At 42.6% G+C, this 20419-nt stretch overlaps 1 protein-coding gene across 1 annotated transcript; it reads left to right on the forward strand.

Moving 5' to 3' along the window:
* Positions 1-1445: 1445 nt before the first annotated feature.
* On the forward strand, positions 1446-6918 carry LOC139420162 (sialic acid-binding Ig-like lectin 13). The gene is made up of 7 exons (XM_071169945.1): positions 1446-1494; positions 3575-3961; positions 4086-4391; positions 4526-4792; positions 5520-5604; positions 5718-5775; positions 6120-6918. The coding sequence occupies exons 1-7, from the start codon at positions 1446-1448 to the stop codon at positions 6390-6392; spliced, it is 1425 nt and encodes a 474-aa protein (XP_071026046.1). The 3' UTR covers positions 6393-6918.
* Positions 6919-20419: the final 13501 nt, after the last annotated feature.

The raw sequence follows: 20419 nt of genomic DNA on the forward strand, positions 1-20419 counted from the left end.
TTAAAATACGAAAAAGGGTTAGGATTAGCTAAAATGCTGTAATAATTATACTTTTCACATTTTGACAAAAGCTTAATCCCATCTTGACTTGACCACCGAAGAGGGCACCCATGTCCTCCTTGCCGTCCAGGACCTGCTGGTGGCTGGCTCCCTCCTGTGTCTCCCGCGACATTCTTTTCACGGCACTTCAATAAGAAGCGACTTTGGAAGCAGGTCAGCAGCAGGGATTACTGAACTGCCCCAGATAGCATATGATAGCAAAATGTGTAGAACTGATTGTAGCGTTAAAACTGCAACCTTTTATATCAGCCTCATGAAAAAATGTGAACACAAGCATGAGGTGCTATAAAACAGCAACAATATAAATAATAATTTTCTCTGCACCATGGCAGAACGTGTTGAAATGAAGGAAAGTAAGCTCAGGGTCCCAAATGCCCTCATCCAACCCTGGTTAGGAGAGCATTTTCCCTAAACCTGACTATTTAACCTGACCTTAACCTCAGGCTTTTAACATGCTACGATAATTCTCCTAACCTGCTACATAAATTCTCATAAACTGCTATGAAAAAGTCAATTCCGTATCAAAGTGGAGTGAAAAGAGTGTCTCTGTGGCATCCAGCCCACCAGGCTCCTCTTTGCAAATATACTTTTTTTTTTTCAAGAGGAAGTTGGTGTTGGAGAAGTTGAGAGGTGTGTGAGAATCACTCAGATACAATTACAGTCACTCTGTTTCATACCAAGTCTGTTTTTCATGTTGAAACATAATGTGACAACCATATGTTTTGTATCAAACTCGAATTTAACAAATTTAACTCTTGAATAAATTAATAGTGGATTTTGGTTCATGATTTAACTATATGTTTAAATCCCACACACATTCCCATTCAGGCCTGGGAGATAGAGGAGAGGAGATGGTTATAATGATGAAAGTTTAATTTGTTCTATTTAACAATGTGTCGGGGGCGGACATAGTGATTTGGGGGCCAGTTTCAAAATACTGCTGACCTGTCCTACCCCGAGAAAGGGACAATAAATACTGAAGAATTGTTTGATAATCATTTCTCATACAGTTATTAGGAAGTACGTCACAGTTGAGATGTGAGATATGCCACATGAATTTCATCACTTTAGTTAGTCAGACCTCACTATGTGTGTGACAGTTTCTGCTGTAGACAGTTTACGTTACCGTCTAAGGCAAGTATCGACTTCTTCACTATATCTTCTGTTAATTTTAATGTTCAAAATAAATTAAAGGAAATTAATTCTGAGTAATGAGATTCAATATGTTCTGATGTACTGCTGTTCGTTCATGTATTAGCTTTACAACTGAAGGACATCGTGTATTTGATATGGGGATGGTTTAATGTGTTGTGTGAGTTAAGTTACTCCACCAGTAAGTGTATGTTTGTACTGTTTCAGGTGATCAGTAGTGTGTGAGTTCTCACATGGCTTGTCCTGAGAACATGTTTTTTCTCATTGGCCTCTTTATGTCAGGTGAGTCTTCCACACAACAACAACTAGTTATGAATCAGACATAAAGGAATAACCACAAGACATATTTTATGGGATGTGCTATATTCCAGCTTTTTAATTGTGTAGAAAATTGTACAGTTAATCCCTGATTAGTGTATTTTAATAGTCTGGATTCAAACAGCTGTGAAAAAGTTATTACAGATTTTTGATACAGAATGTTACCAGAAAGGGGGTAAATACTGTTTAGTTTCACTGTATGTTCATGTGAAACCGAGGTCAGTATGCGGCTAACAGAATAGCTTCCACCACTGTCCCTGTCACCATACCGGGCTAAAACCAGATTAGCATCAACATACATTATTCTTTCATTTAATTTCACTTATATTTAATTGTTTCCAATTTCATTAAATGTTATAAAATTGTAATCTTTTGGTTCATCCATAATGCATAATAAGCATCATCAACAGGGGGAACATATTGGTTGTACCATGAGAAACTGTAGAAAGAATATAATCATTTATAAGACTTCTTAATAAAAATAATTGTTCATAAGAAGGGCCTGAGATCAAAGTCAATATTCTGACCACTATTGGTCAATGTTTTAAATAGGAAATCCAGTAGGCCTCCCTCTGTTGTAGTAGGATCTCCATGTTACCTCCTCTCCTTGGTAGAGCAACATGCTCAATACCTGTGTATTTGAGGGAGGAGATGGGATGGTTAGCTTCAACAAAGTGAGCTGCTACGAGATACTCAGTGTTCTTACAGCTATGTATTGTTTTAATTGTTTTTTGTTTGTAATGCGTTGGCTTACCCATATTTGTCTTGCAAGAGATGATCCCCCTAACAGGGATGTTTCCACCTCTATGTGGGTGTCTGAAGAAGGATGTTTTTGTAGTGCTATTGCACTGTGAGCATGAGCCACGTTTGTAGATCCCATTTGGAATGGGTGTCAAGAGTGTCTGAGTGGGTTCAGGGGGCAGGTCAGATCTCACTAAACTATCCTCAATATTGCGACCACGCTTATAGACCACCAGTGAGGGTTCCTTGAAGAGGTGTACCATTTTTTCATCTGATTGTAGAATATCTCAGTGCTTTTTCGGGATTGCTTTCATTTTCTCTGAACATTTGGTGTACTTAGTGCAAAAGACAGTTGTGTTGTTTTTATTCTTTGGTTTAGTATTTAGCAAGTGCTCTCTTGGTTTTTGAGATATTTTCATCACTGCAGAATCAATACTTTTTTCCATGTAGCCTCTGATTTTGAATTGATTTGTCATTTTCTTTGTTGTCAAAATCTGAATGTTGGCCACAGATTAGTTTAACCCTGAATTTCTGGCTATATGGTAGACCATTCCTGAGGGGAAGGGGATGCATACTATCCGCACATAGGAGGGTTTTGCGGTCTGTTGGCTTTGTATACAAGTCTGTATGTAATGCATCATTCTCTTTGATGATCCATAAGTCCAGGTAGTTTATTTTTCTCTCAACAGTGAACAGTGAATTTGAGTAATTCAGAGCTCTTGTTTAGCAGAGTTTGGAATTCATTTAGTTCCTGCTGACTTCCTTCCCAGAGCACAAAGACATCATCTATGTATCTCTTCCATAGGAGGAATATAGAAAGTAGGGAGTGTGTCTTTGTTTTGTAGATGAGTGCTTCCTCAAATTGTTCCACATACAGGTTCACATAGTTATGGGCAAAGGGGGAGAGGCCATGGCTACATCCCGAAATGAAAGGAAAAAGTCTGACTCAAAGATGAAGTAGTTATTGGATAATACCAGTTCAGTGAGATGCAAGATGCGATCATTGGCTGGAACAAGGGTAGGGTCTCTCTGTTGAAGGAAGTGTTGCAGGTCACATAATATAATTTAAAAGTCTGTATTAAGGTGTCTGTAATATAATATACTTGTCAAAAACAAATGTAGACATTAATAAATGCATTTCTATATCTTCCAACATTTGTTTTACACTGGAGGAGGAGTAACAAGATGGCTGTGCAGTTGCCTCCAAACAGAGGCCCCTGTCAGTCATCTAGGGTTAATACATATCATTGGACTGAACTGAAAATATATCAGAACCTCCCTGATGTTGTCCATTATGTTGCAGGTGTTTTGGCCTGTTTTGGTCGACGAGATTTGAATGCCACAATGCCAGATGGACTGGATGTACTGACTGGCTCCTGTGTGCAAATCCCATGTTCATTTGATATTCCTGACCAACATAAGGATACATTTAACAGCGCAATACTAACCTCTGGAGTGTGGATTAAAGAAAACCCAAACTTTCGTGAGTGTCCGGACAGAGTGATATTTAACAGTAGTAATATGGTCAACAGATATCAAGGGGAGATAACTGGAAACATGTCCCAGAAGAACTGCACCACAGTCTTCTTCAATGTAACCACCAGTTACTCTGATAAATACTACCTCAGGATTGAGAATGGACCATTCCTTGCAACAGACACTGAAAAGTCTGTTCATATAGTTGTCAGTGGTAAGAGACAATTGAACTGTTTACCAACAATTTTTTCCAGTTTAGATTCCTTGCATCATAAGAGTAGAACAAGTGGACAGTTTAACTGTTAGTGTAAAATATATTTATCTACAATGTATTACAGATTTTCCTTCCAGTCCCATCATTACTGTCTCAGGTGAGGTGAAGGACGGGAACCCTGTCAGCTTGAACTGCTCTGCTGTCGCTCCCTGTCCAGAACACCCCCCCGAGGTGACATGGACTCTCCCAACACAGTTCACACCTGAGAACCAACTGCAGGAGAATTCAGACCGAACCAATTCAGTTCTCTCCACGGTGACCTTCACTCCATCATACCTTCATCATGAGAAGAACATCACTTGTACTGCAGTCTACCCAGTAGGGACAAGCAACAAGAGAGCTGAACATAACATGATGCTTAACGTTTCATGTAAGATTTAGTCACCGGTTCCTGTAGAATAGATCATTCTATCATGTTTTCACTGATGATTGTAATAGTGGTTTTGATGAGACTTTTCAATATACCATATCCAGATACATTCTAAATGAACCCCTCTCCCTCAGTCTCTCCTAAGGAAACCTTGGCCTCCATCAGTCCAGCTCATCCAGTATTAGTGGGCAGCTGTGTTAATCTGACCTGCAGCAGTATAGCCAACCCTCCTGTGACAAACTTCACCTGGTTCCAGATCAGTGAGGGTAAACGAACACAGGTAGCATCTGGACAGAGTTACACCCTCAATGTGACACCTGGTAATGGAGAACTGTACTACTGTGAAGCAAGAAATAGTCACGGCTGTGGGAAGTCGAATGAAGTGCAGCTGGCTATAAAAGGTAAAATGGGAACGTAGGGCACAATCGTAGGTTAGATATAAAATATATATTCAAAAGTATGTGGACACCCCTTCAAATGTGTGAATTCAGTTATTAAAGCCTCACATGTTGCTGACAGGTGTTTAAAATCGAGCACACAGCTATGCAATCTCCGTAGACAAACATTGGCAGTAGGATGGCAACATTCACTACCGAGTTCCAAACTGCCTTTGGAAGCAATGGCAGCACCAGAACTGTTTGATGAGGGCTTCATGAAATGGGTTTCCATGGCAGAACAGCCGCACACAAGCCTAAGATCACTATGTGCAGTACCAAGAATCAGCTGCAGTGGAGTAAAGCTCACTGCCATTGGACTCTGGAGAAGTGGAAATCCGTTCTCTGGCGTGTTGAATGTACGATTCACCATCTGGCAGTCCGGCGGACGAATCTGGGTTTTGACGGATACGAGGTGAACACTACCTGCACCAAAGCATAGTGCCAACTGTAAAGTTTGGTGGATGAGGAATAATGGTCTGTGGCTGTTTTTCATGGTTTGGGCTAGGCCCCTTAGTTCCAGTGAAGGGAATTCTTAAGGCTACAGCATACAATGACATTCTATATTCCATATTAATGGCCATGATTTTGGAATGAGATGTTTGACGAGCAGGTGTCCACATACTTTTGGTTATGTAGTGTACTTGAGAGATCTTTTTGTGAGAATTTACCATAATATGTGCTGTATTTTTAGGGCAAAAAGAGCCAATGGTGTTTGGGGTTGCAGCAGGAACTCTGGGGGCCATTTTGCTTATCAGCCTGATCAGTCTTTTTGTATGGTAAGAACTATTCCTGGCATCAACGCAAAGCAATTTTATTTCTGCTGTGTTTGTGCTTTAGCATATGAAAACCCTCTCAGTGCATTCAGAATACCTTTCTAAATGTCTTCCAGGAGGAGAAACTCGAGGCTCCACGATGGACTTGAAAGGACAGACAGTCCACAGGGACAGGTGGGAATAAGGCTCAACTTACAAACCCACCTACAAAGTGTATCTAAGGAAGTACTGAATTAATGCTGAAACTATTTAAAGCCATTATATTAACATAGTTTCAGAGCAAGTTTAGGGGGAGATGACCACATCGAAAGCAATGCCACATCCTGTAATGACATGGAATGATAACCGAATGGCTGTTGGACTTTGACAGTGTTTACTGTCTTTACACCTGTCAGTTGAATTGACATTTTCATTGACATCCCCTCAGTGTGTGTTGTGTAACCTGCTGACCTTAGAGTTTTACACATTACTGAGCTTAGAGCTTTACACCTGTTCCTCTCTCTGTGTTCTCTCCACAGAACTCCCCGGTTGGGACAGTGTGTACTAACCAGGCCACAGCCGGAGAGGATCCAGAGGAACCTGCAGAAGACCAGCCTGAAGAGATCCACTACGGTGACATAGACTTCTCCAAACTACAGACCAAAGAGACCCCAGCTGCAGCCCAGGACAGGATGCAGGGACAGGAGAGTGAGTACGCTGAAGTCAACGTGACTGGGAGAGGGGCCCAGGAACCACCTCTTAACAACCTAGATGGGCTTTATGCACAAGTGAATAAAACAGTTGGATGCTAAGTATTTTGCAATTGGGTATCAAGTGTTTTTATGTAGAGTATTGTCATTGTGTATTAGTTTCTATTGGTACTTTTGTTACATTTATAATTGTGTGCTCTTTAATTATCTGCATATTTGTAGAATTTTCTGGGGTGAAAAGTGTTTAACTGTTACTATAGTGTTGATATGATGATGCAGGCTACTCTTTATTTTAGACCATTTATTTTGAGTGTTGAGTTCACAGAGCATCTGTTTAATGGGTTCCAGTATAGAGGAACTGCTGAGTTCAACTAGCTCACTGAAGGCAGTTTAAGACCATATAAAGTCAATGATGACTGAGGAGAGAAGACACAGTTAGTTGGAGAGACAGTGGTCTGATACAAGACAGGAAGTTGGTGAAGTAAGTCTACATGATGTCAGAATGGTGTTAAAATCTACTAGTCACTGTTTATCTTCCTCTTTTGTGCAGTTCCCAGAATAATAATATCTATTTTCAGTTTATATCTATTTAGAAGTAATTATTTCAGTTTTTATGTTGAGTGTTAAATCGAAGAAACAATTGAGACTGAATTTCAGGTTGTTTATTAATTGCCCTGCAATAAAAACCTTTACATTCAATGTCCATGAAATATTTTGGTCTTATTGGTCCAACATTTAACATCTCATTAAAATGGATTCTATTGAGATGTTCACTGTTCTACACACAATGTGGAATTATGTTTTTAGACATAAAAATGAAAAGCTGAAAGTCAATATGTATTCAACACCTTTTCCATGTCAAGCCTAAATGAGTTCAGGAGTAAAGATTTCCTTAACTAGTCACATGAGTTGCATGGATTCACTCTGTGTGCAATGCTTGTGTTTAACATGATTTTTAAATGACTACCTCATCTCTGTACCCCACACATACAATTATCTGTTAGATCCCTCAGTCAAGCAGAAACTTTCAAACAGATATAAACAGCTTTCCCATTGCCTCACAAAGAAAGGCACCTGTTTCTAGATGGGTAAAAAGAAAAGATATCTGACCTTGAAAACCCCTTTGAGCGTAGTGAGTTTATTAATTACACTTTGGATGGTTTATCAATACACCCAGTCACTACAAACCCACTCAGGGATTTCACCCACAAGAGGTTGGTGGCACATTAATTGGGGAGAATGTACTTGTGGTAATGGCTGGAGCAGAACAGGTGGAATGGTACCAAATACATCCAACACGTTTTCCATGTGTTTGATTCCATTCCATTTGCTCCGTTCCAGACATTATTATGAGTTGTCTTCCCCTCAGCAGCCTCCACTGATTTCACCATAAGGTCAATGGTGACTTTAAAACAGTTACATAGTTTAACGGCTGTGATTGGAGAAAACTGAGGATGGATCAACAACATGTTACTTTCTCCGTAATACAAACCTAAATGAGAGACTGAAATGATGGAAACGTACCGAATAAAAAATATTCCAAAACATGCATTCTGTTTGCAATAAGGCACTAAAGTAAATCTGCAAAACATTTGGCAAAGAAATTCACTATGTCCAACATATCGTTGAGTACCACACTTCATCTTTTCAAGCATGGTGATGGCTGCAATATGTTATGGGTATGCTTGTCATCAAGTGTTTTAGGATAAAAATAAATGGAATAGAGCTAAGCAAAGGCAAAACTAGAGAAAAACCTGGTTCAGTCTGATTTTTAAAAGACACTGGGACGCAAATTCACCTTTCAGCAGGACAACAACCTAAAACAAACAGCCAAATATACACCAGAGTTGCTTACTATGACAATATTGTATGTTCCTAATTGTCCAAGTTACAGTTTTGATGGGCTTGAAAATCTATGACAAGACTTGAAAATGGCTGTCAAGCAATGATCAACAACCAATTTGAAAGAGCTTGATGAATTTTTTAAAAGAATAATGTGGAAATATTGTTCATTTCAGATGTGCAAAGCTCTTATAGACTTAACAAGAGACTCACAGCTCTTTTTGATTTATTTTTATTTCACCTTTAGTTAACCAGGTAGGCCAGTTAAGAGCAGGTCTCATTTACAACTGCCACCTGGCCAAAATAAAGCAAAGCAGTGTGACACAAACAACACAGAGTTACACATGGAATAAACATACAGTCAATAATACAATAGAAAAAGTCTATATACAGTGTGTGCAAATGAGGTAGGATAAGAGAGGTAATGCAATAAATAGGCAATAGTGGCGAAATAATTACAATATAGCAATTAAACACTGGGGTGATAGATGTGCAGAAGATGAGTGTGCAAGTAGAGATACTGGGGTGCAAAGGAGCAGAATAAATAACAGTGTGGGGATGAGGTAATTGGATGGGCTATTTACAGATGGGCTATGTACAGGTGCAGTGATCTGTGAGCTGCTCTGACAGCTGGTGCTTAAAGTTGGTGAGGGAGATATGACTCTCCAGCTTCAGTGATTTCTGCAGTTCGTTTCAGTCATTGGCAGCAGAGAACAGGAAGGAGAGGCAGCCAAAGTAAGAATTGGCATTGGTGGTGACCAGTGAAATATACCTGCTGGAGCGCGTGCTATGGGTGGGTGCTGCTATGGTGACCAGTGAGCTGAGATAAGGCGGGGCTTTACTTTGCAGAGACTTGTAGATGACCTGGAGCCAGTGGGTTTGGCGACGAGTATAAAGCGAGGGCCAGCCAACGAGAGCATACAGGTCTCAGTGGTGGGTGGTATATGGGGCTTTGGTGACATTCAGATGACACTATGATAGACTGCATCCAATTTGTTGAGTTGAGTGTTGGAAGCTATTGTGTAAAGGACGTCGACGAAGTCGAGGATCAGTAGGATAGTCAGTTTTACGAGGGTATTTTTGGCAGCATGAGTGAAGGATTCTTTGTTGCGAAGTAGTAAGCCGATTCTAGATTACATTTTGGGTTGGAGATGTTTAATGTGAGTCTGGAAGGAGAGTATACTGTCTAATCAGACACCTAGGTATTTGTAGTTGTCAACATATTCTAGGTCAGAACCGTCCAGAGTAGTGATGCTGGTTAGAGTTGCCCTGCCCTATACAAAACACTCACAAAATTTGAGTTTGCTATTCACAAGAAGCATTGCCTAATGTGAACTGTACCTCAAACAAAAGAGATCTCAGAAGACCTAAGATTAAGAATTGTTGACTTATATAAATCTGGAAAGGGTTACAAAAGTATCTCTAAAAGCCCTGATGTTCATTAGTCCACGGTAAGACGAATTGTCTATAAATGGAGAAAGTTCAGTAATGTTGCTACTCTCCCTAGGACTGGCCTTCCTGCAAACGTGACTGCAAGACCACAGCGCAGAATGCTCAATGAGGTTAAGAAGAATCCTAGAGTGTCAGCTAACGATTTACAGCAATCTCTGGAACATGCAAACATCTCTGTTAACAAGTCTACGATATGTAAAACACTGAACAAAAATGGTGTTCATGGGAGGACACCACAGCGCTACTGGCAAAATATTTTGTGGAAGGATTAAAATAAAGTTGAGTTGTTTGGAAGGAATACACAATACTGTGTGGAGAAAAAAAGGCACAACACACCAACATCAAAACCTCATCCCAACTGTAAAGTAGGGTGGAGGGAGCATCATGGTTGGGGTCTGCTTTGCTTCCACAGGGCCTGGACAGCTTGCTATCATCATCGGAAAAATTATTTCCCAAGTTTATCAGGACTTTTTGCAGCAGAATGTAAGGCTATCTGTCCTCCAATTGAAGGTCAACAGAAGTTGAGTGATGCAACAGGACAACAAACCAAAACACAGAAGTAAATCAACAACAGAATGACTTCAACAGAAGAAAATACGCCTTCTGGAGTGACCCAGTCAGAGTCCTGACCTCAACCCGATTGAGATGCAGTGGCATGACCTCAAGAGAGCAGTTCACACCAGACATCACAATAATATTGCTGAACTGAAACAGTTCAGTAGTACAGAAAACTGAGGTTGAGGTTATTGCTTCCAAAGGAGGGTAAACCAGTTGTAAAATCCAAAGGTTCACTAACTTTTCCCACCCTGCACTGTGAATGTTTACTCGTGTGTTCAATAAAGACGTGAAAACGTATAATTGTTTGTGTGTTGTTAGTTTAAGCAGACTGTGTTTGTCTATTGTTGTGGCTTAGATGAAGATCAGATTAAATTGTATGACCAATTTAAGCAGGTAATTCCAAAGGGTTCACATACTTTTTCTTGCCACTGTAAACTCAGGGTACCAAACGCTGTCTTCCAACCCGAGATAGGAGAGCATTTTCTTAACCATATCCCTTTTATCAAACCTATTTTTATTTATTTTTTAACCTTTATATAATCAAATTGGAGTGAAAAGAGTGTCTCTGTGGCATCCAGCCCACCAGGCTCCTCTTTGCAAATAGACTTCAAAGAGGAAGTTGGTGTCGGAGAAGTTGAGTGGTGTGTGAGAATCACTCAGATACAATTACAGTTACTCTGTTTCATACCAAGTCTGTTTTTCATGTTGAAATATAATGTGACAACCATATGTTTTGCATCGAACTCAAATGTAACTTTTCCTTTTTTGTCTTGAGTCAAATGGTTCATGATTGAACTGTATTTTTAAATCCCACACACATTCCTATTCAAGCCTGGCAAGAATCGACGTCTTCACAGTATCTTCTGTTATTTTGAACATTCAAAATAAATTAAAGGAGATTAATTCTGAGTAATGAGATTCAATATGTTCTAATGTACTGCTGTTTGTTCATGTATTAGCTTTACAACTGAAGGACATCGTGTATTTGATATGGGGATGGTTTAATGTGTTGTGTGAGTTAAGTTACTCCACCAGTAAGTGTATGTTTGTACTGTTTCAGGTGATCAGTGGTGTGTGAATTCTCACATGGCTTGTCCTGAGAACATGTTTTTTCTCATTGTCCTCTTTATGTCAGGTGAGTCTTCCACACAGCAACAGCAACAACTAGTTATGAATCAGACAGAGGAATAAGCACAAGTGATGATATTTCATAGTGTGAGCTATATTCCCGTCTGTCTCAATGTATAGAAAAGTGTACAAATAATTCCTGATAAGTAGAGTTTAATAGTCTGGATTCAAACATTGTGCTCCAGATATGTGCATGATCCAGTTTAGGGCATGGAGTGGTGACATCAGGACTCCACCTTCCGGCGCCGACAGAGATGGCCGCTTCGCTTCGCGTTCCTAGGAAACTATGCAGTATTATACATGTTATTTATTACATTGGTACCCCAGGTAATCTTAGGTTTCATTACATTCAGTCGGAAGGAACTACTGAATATAAGAGCAACGTCAACTCACCATCATTATGACCAGGAATATGACTTTCCCGAAGCGGATCCTGTGTTCTGCCTTCCACCCAGGACAATGGATCGGATCCCAGCTGGCGACCCAAAACAACGAGGTCGTAAAAGAGGCAAACAAAGCGGTCTTCTGGTCAGGCTCCGGAGACGGGCACATCGCGCACCTCTCCCTAGCATACTCCCAGTCTCTTGACAACAAGGTTGATGAAACCTGAGCAAGGGTAGCAAGGATAGCATTCCAGAGAGACATCAGAGACTGTAATGTTCTTTGCTTCACGGAAACATGGCTCACTCGAGACACGCTATCGGAGTCGGTGCAGCCAGCATGTTTCTTCACCTATCGCGCCGACAGAAACAAGCTTCTTTCTGGTAAGAAGAAGGGCGGGGGTGTATGCCTTATGATTAACGAGACGTGGTGTGATCATAACAACATACAGGAACTCAAGTCCTTCTGTTCACCTGACTTAGAATTCCTCACAATCAAATGTTGACTGCATTATCTACCAAGGGAATTCTCCAGGGCAACCAGGGCTGGTATAACCCTGGATCATTGTTATTCTAACTTCCGTGACGCATACAAGGCCCTCCCCCGCCCTCCTTTCGGAAAAGCTGACCACGACTCCATTTTGTTTCTCCCAGCCTACAGACAGAAACTAAAACAAAAAGCTCAGGCCTGATCAACGCTGGTCTGACCAATCTGATTCCACGCTTCAAGACTGCTTCGATCATGTGGATTGGGATATGTTCCGCATTGCGTCCAACAAGAACATTGACGAATACGCTGATTCGGTGAGCTAGTTCATTAGAAAGTGCATTGATGATGTCGTACCCATAGCAACGATTAAAACATTCCCAAACCAGAAACCGTGGATTGATGACAGCATTCGCGTGAAACTGAAAGCGCAAACCACTGCTTTTAACCAGGGCAAGGTGACCGGAAACATGACCGAATACAAACAGTGTAGCTATTCCCTCCTCAAAGCAATCAAACAAGCTAAGCTTCAGTATAGAGACAAAGTAGAGTCGCAATTCAACGGCTCAGACACGAGGTATGTGGCAGGGTCTACAGTCAATCACGGATTACAAAAAGAAAACCAGCCCCGTAGCGGACCAGGATGTCTTGCTCCCAGACAGAATAAATAACTTTTTTGCCCGCTTTGAGGACAATACAGTGCCACTGACACTGCCCGCAACCAAAACCTGCAGGCTCTCCTTCACTGCAGCTGATGTGAGAAAAACATTTAAACGGGTTAACCCCGCAAGGCTGCAGGCCCAGACGGCATCCCCAGCCGCGTCCTCAGAGCATGCGCAGAGCAGCTGGCTGGTGTGTTTACGGACATATTCAATCAATCCTTATCCCAGTCTGCTGTTCCCACATGCTTCAAGAGGGCCACCATTGTTCCTGTTCCCAAGAAAGCTAAGGTAACTGAGCTAAACGACTACCGCCCGGTAGCACTCACCTCCGTCATCATGAAGTGCTTTGAGAGACTTGTCAAGGACCATTTCACCTCCACCCTACCTGACACCCTAGACCCACTCCAACTTGCTTATTGCCCAAATAGGTCCATAGACGACGCAATCGCAACCACAATGCACACTGCCCTAACCCATCTGGACTAGAGGAATACCTAGGTAAGAATGCTGTTCATCGACTACAGCTCAGCATTTAACACCATAGTACCCTCCAAACTCATCATCAAGCTCGAGACCCTGGGTCTCGACAACGCCCTGTGCAACTGGGTACTGGACTTCCTGACGGGCCGCCCCCCAGGTGGCGGGGGTAGGTAACAACATCTCCACCCCGCTGATCCTCAACACTGGGGCCCCACAAGGGTGCATTCTGAGCCCTCTCCTGTACTCCCTGTTCACCCACGACTGCGTGGCCATGCACGCCCCCAACTCAATCATCAAGTTTGCGGACGACACTACAGTGGTAGGCTTGATTACCAACAACGACGAGACGGCTTACATGGAGGAGGTGAGGGCCCTCGGAGTGTGGTGTCAGGAAAATAACCTCACACTCAACGTTAACAAAACAAAGGAGATGATTGTGGACTTCAGGAAACAGCAGAGGGAGCACCCCCCTATCCACATCGACGGAACAGTAGTGGAGAGGGTTGTAAGTTTTAAGTTCCTCGGCGTACACATCACGGACAAACGGAATTCGTCCACTCACACAGACAGCATCGTGAAGAAGGCGCAGCAGCGCCTCTACAACCTCAGGAGGCTGAAGAAATTTGGCTTGTCACCAAAAGGACTCACAAACTTCTACAGATGCACAATCGAGAGCATCTGTCGGGCTGTATCACCGCCTGGTATGGCAACTGCTCCGCCCACAACCGTAAGGCTCTCCAGAGGGTAGTGAGGTCTGCACAACGCATCACCGGGGGCAAACTACCTGCCCTCCAGGACACCTACACCACCCGATGTCACAGGAAGGCCATAAAGATCATCAAGGACAACAACCACCCGAGCCACTGGCTGTTCACCCCTCTATCATCCAGAAGGCGAGGTCAGTACAGGTGCATCAAAGCAGGGACCGAGAGACTGAAAAACAGCTTCTATCTCAAGGCCATTAGACTGTTAAACAGCCACCACTAACATTGAGTGGCTGCTGCCAACACACTGATTCAACTCCAGCCACTTTAAACAATGCTACTTAATATAATGTTTACATACCCTACATTACTCATCTCATATGTATATGTATATACTGTACTCTATATCATCTACTGCATCTTTATATAATACGTGTATCACTAGCCACTTTAAACTATGCCACTTTGTTTACATACCCTACATTACTCATCTCATATGTATGTACTGTACTCGATACCATCTACTGCATCTTGCCTATGCCGTTCTGTACCATCACTCATTCATATATCTTTATGTACATGTTCTTTATCCCTTTACACTTGTGTGTATAAGGTAGTAGTTGTGGAATTGTTAGGTTAGAATACTCGTTGTTTATTACTGCATTATCGGAACTAGAAGCACAAGCATTTTGCTACACTCGCATTAAAACCTGCTAACCATGTGTATGTGACAAATACATTTGATTTGATTTGATTTGTATATTGAAATTAGTTCATATATTTTGCTGCAGAAGGAGAGAGACTGTACTGAAAAGATCATATTACCTCCCTGATGTTGTCCTTCATGTTCCAAGTGTTTTGGCCTGTTTGGCCAACGAGATTTGATTGCCACAATAGAAGATAGACTGGACGTACTGACTAGCTCCTGTATGCAAATCCCATGTTCATTTGATAGTCCTTACTATAAATTTAACAGCACAATACTTACCTCTGGAGTGTGGATTAAAGAATTAAGAATTACCAGTGGGCGTCCGGACAGTGTGATATTTAACAGTAGTGAGACGGTGACTAGATCTTCAAGGGAAGATAACTGATAACTATTTTTCTAACATTTTATGACTAGAATAAGACCAAGTAGGCGGTGTGCCTGTCAGTGTAAAATATATTTATCTACATTGTATTACAGATTTGCCAGATTTGCCAGGTGAGGTGAAGGAAGGGACCCCTGTCAGCTTGAACTGCTCTGCTGTCGCTCCCTGTCCTGAACACTCCCCTGAGCTGACATGGACTCTCCCAACACAGTTCACACCTGAGAACCAACTGCATAAGAATCCAGACCAAACCAAATCAGTTCTCTCCACGGTGACCTTCACTCCGTCATATCTTCATCATGAGAAGAACATCACTTGTACCTCAGTCTACCCAGTAGGGGCAAGCAACAAGAGAGCTGAACATAACATGATGCTTAATGTTTCATGTAAGATTTAGTAACCGGTTTCTGAAGAATAGATCATTCTATCATGTTTTGACTGATAATTGTAATAGAGTCGATTTGATGAGACTATTCAATATACCATATCCAGATACATTCTAAATGAACCCCTATCCCTCAGTCTCTCCTAAGGACACCTCAGCCTCGATCCGTTTGGATGGTTTATCAATACACCCAGTCACTACAAACCCACTCAGGGATTTCACCCACAAGAGGTTGGTGGCACATTAATTGGGGAGAACGTACTCGTGGTAATGGCTGGAGCAGAACAGGTGGAATGGTACCAAATTCATCCAACATGTTTTCCATGTGTTTGATTCCATTCCATTTGCTCCGTTCCAGACATTATTATGAGTTGTCTTCCTCTCAGCAGCCTCCACTGATTTCACCATAAGGTCAATGGTGACTTTAAAACAGTTACATAGTTTAACGGGTGTGATTGGAGAAAACTGAGGATGGATCAGCAACATTGTGGAATAAGTCAAGGGGTCCTTTCTGAAGACACTGAGGATACCAAACATTAGGAAAACCTTCCTAATTTTGAGTTGAAACCCCTTTTTCTCTTCAGAACAGCCTCAGTTCATCGGGGCATGGACTCTACAAGGTGTCGAAGCGTTCCACAGGGATGCTGGCCCATGTTGACTCCAATGCTTCCTACAGTTATGTCAAGTTGGATGGATTTCCTTTGGGTGGTGGACCATTCTTGATACACACCGGAAACTGTTTAGAGTGAAAAAAACAGCAGTGTTGCAGTTATTGAAACCAGTGTGTCTGCCACCTACTACCACACCTCGTTCAAAGGCACATACATTTTTGTCTTGCCCAAACACTCTCTAAATGACACACATACACAATCCATGTCTCAATTGTTTCGAGGCTTAAAAATCCTTCTTTAAACTGTCTCCCCCCCTTCATCTACAATGATTGAAGTGGATTTAACAAGTGACAACAATAAGGGATCATAGAATACACCTGCATTCACCTGGTCAGTCTATGTCATGGAAAAAGCAGTAAGATTGGTTCTGTTTTATCACCTAATACCTACTCATATATCCATTGATAGTGAGTGGAAGCCTGATCTGCATGCAGGCACATCGTTTCATTGTATTTTCATACATTTTATCCACAAAGAGGCAAAGCAGTTTCCACATAACTGAAAAGAGCTTGTCGTCCCTTTTTTGTCAGTCCCCCCATATCCCCATTCCCACCATATAGCAGCATCAGCGTAGTATAATGTCCAATAGTCAATACTTTCTCTCTTCTCTCTCTGAACCATCTGGTCCCTTCACCTCTCAATTCCTGACCTTGTCCTCCAGAGCTTTCAACTCTCCCTCCACCTGTTGGGGGAGGTCGGCTCCCACCTGCTGGGTAAAGTACACCCTCAGCTCCTGGGTATCCTTCTCCCAGAAGACCTTGGGAAGGACCTTGGGAAGGAACCTTGGGAACCTTGATTTGTCCAAATTTAGTTTTTTCGCAAGTTTAGGAGAATTAGGCTGCAGGTTAGGATAATTAACGTAGCAGGTTATGATAATTAGATCAAGGAACGGAAAAGTGTTAGGATTAGCTCAAAAGCTAAAAGAATTTGACGTCAATTTGACAAAGCTTTATCCCATCTAGACTTGACCGTCATAGAGGGAGTGTAAGGGGTGTGTAACTGGTGGCAGGGAAGTCAGACGCAGGAGAGCAGAACTAGGTAACAGCCGGAGCTGTTTAATTTCAAAACCAACGGCATCAAGAAATAATCAACATGGGTACAAAACCCGATGCGCACCAGTCAACATGTGCACAAGCACTTACAACAAACAATACCACACAAAGACATGGGGGGAACAGAGGGTTAAATACACAACACGTAATGAGGGAATGAAAACCAGGTGTGTGGGAAAACAGGACAAAACAAATGGAAAATGAATAACGGATCGGCGATGCCTAGAAGACCGGTGACGTCGATCGCCGAACACTGCCCGAACAAGGAGAGGAACCGACTTCGGAAGAAGTCGTGACAGGAAGCCCATGTCCAACTTGCCTCCCAGTACCTGTAGATCGCGGTCTCCCTTCTATGGCACTCGGGACATTCTTTTCACGCCACTTCAATAAGAAGTAATTTTGGTAGCAGGTTAGGAGCAGGGCTGGTAGCATTTGATAGCAAAATCAAAAGGAAAATTAGCTTGAAATCAACAACATTTTCTGTCAGCTTCATGACAACATGTCGAATAGCATTATAAAACTGTAAATATGTTTCTCCGCACCACCATGGCAAAATGGGTTGAAATTCCCTCCGCACCATCGAGAGCATTTCAACCCAGCTGCACCATCGAGGGCATCTTGACCGGTTGCATCACCGACTGCTATGGCAACTGCTCGGCATCTGACCGTAAGGCGCTACAGAGGGTAGTACGTACGGCCCAGTACATCACTGGGGCCAAGCTTCCTGCAATCCAGGACCTATATACTAGGCGGTGTCAGAGTAAAGCCCAAAAAAGGGTCAGAGACTCCAGTCACCCAAGTCATAGACTGTTCTCTCTGCTTCCGCACAGCAAGCGGTACCGCAGCGCCAAGTATCGGACCAGAATGCTTGTAAACAGCTTCTATCCCCAAGCCATAAGACTGCTGAACGATTAATCAAATGGCCAACGGACTATTTACATTTACCCCCCACCTTCATTTGTTTTGTACACTGCTGCTTCTCGCTGTTTATTATCTATGCATTGTCACGAATCCCGTTTCCCGAGTGTTTTTTGCCTGTGTTCTGTCCTGGAGTGTTTTTTCCGGCGTCCTGGAACGCACCCTGTCTGGTTGCCGGGCAATGTAGCCAGTTGGGAGTTCTGATTACCCGCACCTGTATCCCATCAGCTATCTGCACACCTGGTCCTGATCATCATCTCTCCTCTTCATAAGCCCAGACCTGACATCCATTCCCTGCCGGATCGTTAGCCATGAACAGTATGTTGTGCCATACCATCAGCCTCAAGTTGGATAGAATTTGTTTTGTTGTTTTTTTTACGTATTGCTTGCCTTAAACTTACCTCCGTTTGTTCTGTCTTCAGTTACTCACCTGGATCATTTACCCCATTCCCGCCTGGTCATCGGAGGATTCCGCTTCCCCATTGGATCCACCTATTTACTCCCATCAACTCACCACCGCTGCCCGCTACGCCACCTGGATATATCTACCCATTCACTTGTAAATACATACTCACCTTCTTCCTACCCTCCTTGTCCTGGTCTGCTTCTGGGTTCGATTTTGAAGAATCGTGACATGCATGGTCACTTCACCCCTACCTCCATGTACAAATTACCTCGACTAAACTGTACCACTACATTGACTCTGTACCTGTACTCCCACATTGACTCTGTACCGGTACTCCCACATTGACTCTGTACCGGTACTCCCGCATGGACTCTGTACCGGTACTCCCGCATGGACTCTGTACCGGTACTCCCACATTGACTCTGTACCGGTACTCCCACATTGACTCTGTACCGATACTCCCACATTGACTCTGTACCGGTACTCCCACATTGACTCTGTACCGGTACTCCCACATTGACTCTGTACCTGTACTCCCACATTGACTCTGTACCGGTACTCCCACATTGACTCTGTACCGGTACTCCCACATTGACTCTGTACCGGTACTCCCACATTGACTCTGTACCGGTACTCCCACATTGACTCTGTACCGGTACTCCCACATTGACTCTGTACCGGTACTCCCACATTGACTCTGTACCGGTACTCCCACATTGACTCTGTACCGGTACCCCCACATTGACTCTGTACCGGTACCCCCACATTGACTCTGTACCGGTACTCCCACATTGACTCTGTACCGGTACTCCCACATTGACTCTGTACCGGTACTCCCACATTGACTCTGTACCGGTACTCCCACATTGACTCTGTACCGGTACTCCCACATTGACTCTGTACCGGTACTCCCACATTGACTCTGTACCGGTACTCCCACATTGACTCTGTACCGGTACTCCCACATTGACTCTGTACCGGTACTCCCACATTGACTCTGTACCGGTACTCCCACATTGACTCTGTACCGGTACTCCCACATTGACTCTGTACCGGTACTCCATGAATATAGCCGCGTTATTGCACATTTCTTGAGTTTCTTTTAATAATATTTTACCTTAGTTAATTTAGGTAACATTTTCTTAACTCTTTCTTGAGTTGCACTGTTGGTTAAGGGCTTGTAAGTAATCATTTCACGGTAAGGTCTACACTTGTTCTATTCAACGATTATGATTTAACTTGTTTAAAAAAACATCACACACACGTTCCCATTGAAGCCTGGGAGACCACCTGTTGGGGGAGGTCGGCTCCCACCTGCTGGGTAAAGTACGCCCTCAGTTCCTGGGTCTCCTTCTCCCAGAAGGCCTTCGGGAAGGTTCAGGGTTTGGTCTAGAAGGGATACAGCTTTTGTCAAAATTGAGTTTTCTAGCAAGTTTGTGAATTTTTGCAGCAAGTTAGGAAAATTAACATAGCAGGTTATGAAAATTTAAATTAAAATACGAAAAAGGGTTAGGATTAGCTAAAATGCTGTAATAATTATACTTTTCACATTTTGACAAAAGCTTAATCCCATCTTGACTTGACCACCGAAGAGGGCACCCATGTCCTCCTTGCCGTCCAGGACCTGCAGGTGGCTGGCTCCCTCCTGTGTCACCCGCGACATTCTTTTCACGGCACTTCAATAAGAAGCGATTTTGGAAGCAGGTCAGCAGCAGGGATTACTGAACTGCCCCAGATAGCATATGATAGAAAAATGTGTAGAACTGATTGTAGCGTTAAAACTGCAACCTTTTATATCAGCCTCATGGAAAAATGTGAACACAAGAATAAGTTGCTATAAAACAGCAAACATATAAAAAATAATTTTCACTGCACCATGGCAGAACGTGTTGAAATGAAGGAAAGTAAGCTCA

Source organism: Oncorhynchus clarkii, chromosome 11 (assembly GCF_045791955.1).
Source record: "Oncorhynchus clarkii lewisi isolate Uvic-CL-2024 chromosome 11, UVic_Ocla_1.0, whole genome shotgun sequence".
NCBI lineage: Eukaryota > Metazoa > Chordata > Actinopteri > Salmoniformes > Salmonidae > Oncorhynchus > Oncorhynchus clarkii.

Excerpts from the sequence above, each read along its gene's own strand:
- LOC139420162 (XM_071169945.1), top strand. The coding sequence starts at position 1,446 with ATGGCTTGTCCTGAGAACATGTTTTTTCTCATTGGCCTCTTTATGTCA. Across the intron at positions 4,392-4,525 it reads CATGATGCTTAACGTTTCAT|TCTCTCCTAAGGAAACCTTG; the intron begins GTAAGATTTAGT and ends CCTCTCCCTCAG. Across the intron at positions 4,793-5,519 it reads AGTGCAGCTGGCTATAAAAG|GGCAAAAAGAGCCAATGGTG; the intron begins GTAAAATGGGAA and ends CTGTATTTTTAG.